Here is a 7,586-nt window from a genome sequence, read left to right as displayed (position 1 = left end):
AGTATTACTAAGTTGAGGTGACGACATGAAATAGAGTAGGTGACTACATGAAATAGAGTATTACTAAGTTGAGGTGACGACATGAAATAGAGTAGGTGACGACATGAAATAGAGTAGGTGACTACATGAAATAGAGTATTACTAAGTTGAGGTGACTACATGAAATAGAGTAGGTGACTACATGAAATAGAGTATTACTAAGTTGAGGTGACGACATGAAATAGAGTAGGTGACTACATGAAATAGAGTAGGTGACTACATGAAATAGAGTATTACTAAGTTGAGGTGACGACATGAAATAGAGTAGGTGACTACATGAAATAGAGTAGGTGACTACATGAAATAGAGTATTACTAAGTTGAGGTGACGACATGAAATAGAGTAGGTGACTACATGAAATAGAGTAGGTGACTACATGAAATAGAGTATTACTAAGACTTGAAACAAATGAATGATTGAACATGTTCAGACTTAAGGGAGCCACAAAGTATAAAATGTGTTGTTTTTGAAGAAGAAAAACATCAACATGTGCACTTAATGACACCATGAAGTGTGAATGAGTGAGTAGTGTTCCTAATAAAGTGACCTTGGCCCCGCCCACCACCACCTGGGCCCAACATGGCGCCCTGTGGTCACGTGAGGGACTTTGGACCAATCATTTCAGGGTTCTTTGTGGCTATGGTCCAAAGTCTGTCACGTGACCAGAGGGCGCCATGTTGGGTCCGGCTCTGAACACACGCGGGGTCTCCTGCCCCCCCGTGGACACACCTGGTTATGACGTAATGTGTTAGTTGGCAGCGCAGCGCCACCTGCTGGATATTACAAGGACGCAGTTTAAAATGAAACACATTTATTTATTTTGTACAAATATTAAAATATTTGAAATGTTTTCTAAAACACAATTTTTACATTTGACACTTCCCAGTTTTGTTGATGCCAGTCACTGTGGGCGGAGCTAGAGGGCGGAGCTAGAGGGCGTGCGTGTCGTGCGTGAGGTAGAAGACGACCACGGCGGTCAGCACCACCGTCATCATCAGCACCAGCGTCAGCAGCAGGGCGCGGCACACTGGCCGGCCCATCAGCCTGAAGAAAGCCCCGCCCACCGCCTCCTCGCCAGCGCCGCCCCTCACCAGGGGGCTGGGAAGGCCCACGTCCAGGGAGCGGGTGGCAGCCAGCGACCTCTCACCCCAACACGGCTGACCGTCAGACAACCTGAAGGGAAAAACAGGCGTGAGTGACATCATGGCGTCCTTCCCGCCGCGCCACTGACCTTTTGACCTGCAGCCTGCCCTTGCTGCGCTGGAAGCGGATGCTGTAAACTCGCTGCATGGCGGCCGGCAGCGACGCCAACACGCCCACGTCGGTGGTCAGCCTGGGCAGGCCGAGGGCGGGCAGCGGCGTGGGGCGGCGACACAGCGGGCAGCGGATGGCGGCGGGCTGCAGGGACTTGACGTTGATGCGGGCCAGACACTCCAGGCAGAAGGTGTGGCGGCACGTCAGCACTTTGGGGCAGCGGAACACGTTGTTGAACTGGCTGTAGCACACCGAGCACTCCAGCTCCGCCTCCTCGCCATGCGGGAGGGGGCACGGGCGCAGGTCTGGCGACAAGACGGACACGGCGGGGGGCGGTGGAGGGGGGGTGCAGGGCCGGGGGTAAACACGGTCTGTGCCAGGATTCATGGCCGGGGGCGGTGGAGGGGGGGTGCAGGGCCGGGGGTAAACACGGTCTGTGCCAGGATTCATGGCCGGGGGAGGGGGGGAGGGGGTGCAGGGCCAGGGGTCAACACGGTCTGTGCCAGGATTCATGGCCGGGGGCGGTGGAGGGGGGGTGCAGAGCCGGGGGTCAACACGGTCTGTGCCAGGATTCATGGCCGGGGGCGGTGGAAGGGGGGTGCAGGGCCGGGGGTCAACACGGTCTGTGCCAGGATTCATGGCCGGGGGAGGGGGGGAGGGGGTGCAGGGCCAGGGGTCAACACGGTCTGTGCCAGGATTCATGGCCGGGGGAGGGGGGGAGGGGGTGCAGGGCCAGGGGTCAACACGGTCTGTGCCAGGATTCATGGCCGGGGGCGGTGGAGGGGGGGTGCAGGGCCGGGGGTCAACACGGTCTGTGCCAGGATTCATGGCCGGGGGCGGTGGAGGGGGGGTGCAGAGCCGGGGGTCAACACGGTCTGTGCCAGGATTCATGGCCGGGGGCGGTGGAAGGGGGGTGCAGGGCCGGGGGTCAACACGGTCTGTGCCAGGATTCATGGCCGGGGGAGGGGGGGGAGGGGGTGCAGGGCCAGGGGTCAACACGGTCTGTGCCAGGATTCATGGCCGGGGGGGAGGAAGGCCAAAAGAGGGCGGAGTCAAACGGCTCAACAACCTCCACCGGTGAGACGTTCACTTGCCACATCAGCGTGGGACTTTTGACAGCCAGCCTAAAAGAACAAACATTGGTGAACAGCACTCCCATGATGCAATGCTGCATCTTGACACGGTGGCCATTTTGATGGATTCAAAACCAATATGCATATTTTTGGCTCCTCCCCTTTGGTGCTGGGGACCCAGAAAAATGGTAGAAATAATTCAGATTTTCTTCAAGGCTTAAATGTGAGGAACCTCTTTCATGTGGCCTGACACATGCTACACCTCTTTCATGTGGCCTGTGGAGCCTCTTTCATGTGGCCTGACACACGCTACACCTCTTTCAGGTGGCCTGACACACGCTACACCTCTTTCAGGTGGCCTGACACACGCTACACCTCTTTCATGTGGCCTGACACATGCTACACCTCTTTCACGTGGCCTGACACAAGCTACACCTCTTCCATGTGGCCTGACACACGCTACACCTCTTTCATGTGGCCTGACACATGCTACACCTCTTCCATGTGGCCTGACACACGCTACACCTCTTTCACGTGGCCTGACACAAGCTACACCTCTTCCATGTGGCCTGACACACGCTACACCTCTTTCATGTGGCCTGTGGAGCCTCTTTCAAGTGGCCTGACACACGCTACACCTCTTTCCTGTGGCCTGACACATGCTACACCTCTTTCATGTGGCCTGTGGAGCCTCTTTCCTGTGGCCTGACACACGCTACACCTCTTTCATGTGGCCTGACACACGCTACACCTCTTTCATGTGGCCTGACACACGCTACACCTCTTTCAGGTGGCCTGACACACGCTACACCTCTTTCCTGTGGCCTGACACATGCTACACCTCTTTCCTGTGGCCTGACACACGCTACACCTCTTTCCTGTGGCCTGACACAAGCTACACCTCTTCCACGTGGCCTGACACACGCTACACCTCTTTCCTGTGGCCTGACACAAGCTACACCTCTTCCATGTGGCCTGACACACGCTACACCTCTTTCCTGTGGCCTGTGGAGCCTCTTTCACGTGGCCTGACACACGCTACACCTCTTTCCTGTGGCCTGACACACGCTACACCTCTTTCCTGTGGCCTGACACACGCTACACCTCTTTCCTGTGGCCTGACACACGCTACACCTCTTTCCTGTGGCCTGACACACGCTACACCTCTTTCCTGTGGCCCGTGGAGCCTCTTTCATGTGGCCTGACACACGCTACACCTCTTTCCTGTGGCCTGACACACGCTACACCTCTTTCCTGTGGCCTGTGGAGCCTCTTTCATGTGGCCTGACACACGCTACACCTCTTTCCTGTGGCCTGACACATGCTACACCTCTTTCATGTGGCCTGACACACGCTACACCTCTTTCCTGTGGCCTGACACATGCTACACCTCTTTCATGTGGCCTGACACACGCTACACCTCTTTCCTGTGGCCTGACACACGCTACACCTCTTTCAGGTGGCCTGACACACGCTACACCTCTTTCCTGTGGCCTGACACACGCTACACCTCTTTCAGGTGGCCTGACACACGCTACACCTCTTTCCTGTGGCCTGACACACGCTACACCTCTTTCCTGTGGCCTGACACACGCTACACCTCTTTCAGGTGGCCTGACACACGCTACACCTCTTTCCTGTGGCCTGACACACGCTACACCTCTTTCCTGTGGCCTGTGGAGCCTCTTTCAGGTGGCCTGACACACGCTACACCTCTTTCCTGTGGCCTGACACACGCTACACCTCTTTCAGGTGGCCTGACACACGCTACACCTCTTTCCTGTGGCCTGACACACGCTACACCTCTTTCCTGTGGCCTGACACACGCTACACCTCTTTCAGGTGGCCTGACACACGCTACACCTCTTTCCTGTGGCCTGACACACGCTACACCTCTTTCCTGTGGCCTGTGGAGCCTCTTTCAGGTGGCCTGACACACGCTACACCTCTTTCCTGTGGCCTGACACATGCTACACCTCTTTCCTGTGGCCTGTGGAGCCTCTTTCCTGTGGCCTGACACACGCTACACCTCTTTCCTGTGGCCTGTGGAGCCTCTTTCAAAAACAAAAACATTGTTCCGTTCCCTGAACGTTGGCGCACGTCTCTCTCGCCTCAGTGCCGCCCCCTGCTGGCAACTCCTAACCACTTAAGACACCTCTGAAGGTCTCTTAAATATGGTGGAGAGTAGGAGTGATTCTTAGACTTAAGAACGTTGATAAAAAGCTTTTATTCTTAAGTTTGAGAGTAGGACTAAATTTTGCAAATTCTCAGGACTTAAGTGTAAAATGGCACTCTAAGAAGCTTGATAAGTACGGCCCTTGAAGTTGATCTCGAGATTATTGTGTTAAAAGTAAACCGTACAAAAAATCTATAATTTATTTTTTAACACTATAATTATTTGGATCCCCAATCATTTTAGTGTGATTTGTTTTTAAGTGTCATTGCTCAAAAAATAATAATGAATTAAAATCAATGTTGTTATGAGTTATTGACCTTTTTAAGGCTCCAATTATTATATAATCTCAAATATTGCACTTAAAAATTTTAGTGTGAAAATATTGCATATTTTGTATTTTTCCATAAAAAAACTGTTTTCTTTGACAAAAAGAGCATACAACTTCAATCTTTACAAGCGTTATATTGACAGATAGACCTCATGTTGATCTAGAGCAGGGGTCAGCAACCTTTTTGAAAGCAAGAGCTACTTCTTGGGTAGTGATTAATGCGAAGGGCTACCAGTTTGATACACACTTCAATAAATTGCCAGAAATAGCCAATTTGCTCAATTTACCTTTAACTCTATGTTATTATTAATAATTAATGATATTTACACTTAATTGAACGGTTTAAAAGAGGAGAAAACATGAAAAAAATGACAATTAAAATTTGAAACATAGTTTATCTTCAATTTCGACTCTTTAAAATTCAACCGAAAAAAAGAAGAGAAAAACTAGCTAATTCGAATCTTTTTGAAAAAATTTAAAAAATAATTAATGGAACATCATTAGTCATTTTTCCTGATTAAGATTAATTGGGGCGGTATAGCTCGGTTGGTAGAGCGGCCGTGCCAGCAACTTGAGGGTTCCAGGTTCGATCCCTGCTTCTGCCAACCTAGTCACTGCCGTTGTGTCCTTGGGCAAGACACTTTACCCACCTGCTCCCAGTGCCACCCACACTGGTTTGAATGTAACTTAGATATTGGGTTTCACTATGTAAAGCGCTTTGAGTCACTTGAGAAAAAGCGCTATATAAATGTAATTCACTTCACTTCAATTTTAGAATTTTGATGACATGTTTTAAATAGGTTAAAATCCAATCTGCACTTTGTTAGAATATATAACAAATTGGACCAAGCTATATTTCTAACAAAGACAAATCATTATTTCTTCTAGATTTTCCAGAACAAAAATTTTAAAAGAAATTCAAAAGACTTTGAAATAAGATTTAAATTTGATTCTACAGATTTTCTAGATTTTCCGGAATAATTTTTTTGAATTTTAATCATAATACGTTTTGAAGAAATATTTCACAAATATTTTTCGTCAAAAAAACAGAAGCTAAAATGAAGAATTAAATTAAAATGTAATTATTATTCTTTACAATAAAAAAAATAAATTTACTTGAACATTGATTTAAATTGTCAGGAAAGAAGAGGAAGGAATTTAAAAGGTAAAAAGGTATATGTGTTTAAAAATCCTAAAATCATTTATAAGGTTGTATTTTTTCTCTAAAATTGTCTTTCTGAAAGTTATAAGAAGCAAAGTAAAAAAAAAAAAAGAATTTATTTAAACAAGTGAAGACCAAGTCTTTCAAATATTTTCTTGGATTTTCAAATTCTATTTGAGTTTTGTCTCTCTTAGAATTAAAAATGTCGGGTAAAGTGAGACCAGCTTGCTAGTAAATAAATACAATTTAAAAAATAGAGGCAGCTCACTGGTAAGTGCTGCTATTTGAGCTATTTTTAGAACAGGCCAGCAGGCTACTCATCTGGTCCTTACGGGCTACCTGGTGCCCGCGGGCACCACGTTGGTGACCCCTGCTCTAGAGATTTAAAACTTGAACAATAATAAAAATAATAATACTGAATAATGACACATTTTTTATATTTTTTTTACCAAAACCCTTTGGGGTCCCCGGGATCAAGCCTGAGTGGAGGCCTGAATGTATCTTTTTTATACATATATTGTATTGCTTTTTAAAATAAAAAATATCAAAATGGCCCCCGCTTGCTTTCATTTTTCAGAATGCGGCCCTCAGTGGAGAAAGTTAGGACACCCCTGATCAACGCCGACTTAATAGTTGCCGTCATTGCCTTCATTACAAATAAAACTTACCTTTTCAAAGACGCTGAAGAGAGTCACACACGCCGAGTGGAGTCCAACACGATGTCGGCTGGAACAAGAAGAGGGATCAAATCGTGCGAAGATAAAATGTTTACACACAGCAAAAAAAAAAAAGTTTAAAATGGTAATATTTTGAAGGCAGTCTGGCCCTCACCTGCCGGACGTCATTTAAATGATGAAAAGCCAAGCATGAGTTCACCTGCTGCGCACCTGATGGCAGTCACACCTGATTACACTTTTGCTCCTTTTCTGGCCTTTGTAGCGCAATCTTTGGCAGTCGAGCGCCTGTTGTACTCCGGTGCTGCAGGGGGCGCTGCGTCATAGCTGTTGTTCTCCGGTGCTGCAGGGGGCGCTGCGTCATAGCTGTTGTACTCCGGTGCTGCAGGGGGCGCTGTGTCATAGCTGTTGTACTCCGGTGCTGCAGGGGGCGCTGCGTCATAGCTGTTGTTCTCCGGTGCTGCAGGGGGCGCTGTGTCATAGCGGTGAGCTAGCCTAGCTGGCTGAGCAACTTTTAAACATTGATTCAACGGAGCTGATAAACTCATTAAATAATCACAATAAATTGTAATAAGTGAAGGAATTATTTATATATACAATTCTGGATAGAAACATTCGATTTAATGCTGGCTCAAATCAGTGGTTTCCGGTTTAGGAAGGGCGGTATTTCCTGTTGACGTTTGTGTCATTTTTAAACAGAATTCCTGTACTGCTGATGAAAGTAAAGTGTGTAAAACAATTTATTCTTCTCAGTGTAACTACTAACATCAAATGTGAATGATAGTCCGCAATAAATGTGAGTCTGCGTTTCAATGTTTTGTCACTTCCGGTTTTGGTCAGGCGTGATTTCCTGTTAAGGTTTGAGGCATATTTACTCGAT

The 7,586-nt window shown here is 47.9% G+C and overlaps 1 protein-coding gene across 2 annotated transcripts; it reads right to left on the bottom strand.

The window, feature by feature from the left end:
• Positions 1-878: 878 nt before the first annotated feature.
• On the bottom strand, positions 879-6,939 carry LOC133632732 (uncharacterized). Of its 2 annotated transcripts, XM_062025365.1 has the most exons (4): positions 6,864-6,939; positions 6,701-6,758; positions 1,271-2,417; positions 879-1,212 (listed from the first exon to the last, which is right to left on the bottom strand). In XM_062025365.1, the coding sequence occupies exons 3-4, from the start codon at positions 2,245-2,247 to the stop codon at positions 969-971; spliced, it is 1,221 nt and encodes a 406-aa protein (XP_061881349.1). In that variant the 5' UTR covers positions 2,248-2,417; positions 6,701-6,758; positions 6,864-6,939; the 3' UTR covers positions 879-968. The 2 variants fall into 2 exon arrangements, with proteins under 2 accessions (XP_061881349.1, XP_061881348.1); XM_062025364.1 differs by lacking the exon at positions 6,864-6,939 and having other exon boundaries at positions 6,701-6,857.
• Between the last annotated feature and the right edge of the window lie 647 nt (positions 6,940-7,586).

This window comes from Entelurus aequoreus, linkage group LG17, assembly GCF_033978785.1.
Source record: "Entelurus aequoreus isolate RoL-2023_Sb linkage group LG17, RoL_Eaeq_v1.1, whole genome shotgun sequence".
Lineage (NCBI taxonomy): Eukaryota > Metazoa > Chordata > Actinopteri > Syngnathiformes > Syngnathidae > Entelurus > Entelurus aequoreus.
The sequence above is the reverse complement of the archived record's forward strand: the minus strand, read 5'-3'. Positions and strand labels throughout refer to the sequence as shown.

Excerpts from the sequence above, each read along its gene's own strand:
- LOC133632732 (XM_062025365.1), bottom strand. The coding sequence starts at position 2,247 with ATGAATCCTGGCACAGACCGTGTTGACCCCCGGCCCTGCACCCCCCTT. Across the intron at positions 1,213-1,270 it reads GGCAGGCTGCAGGTCAAAAG|GTTGTCTGACGGTCAGCCGT; the intron begins GTCAGTGGCGCG and ends TTTTCCCTTCAG.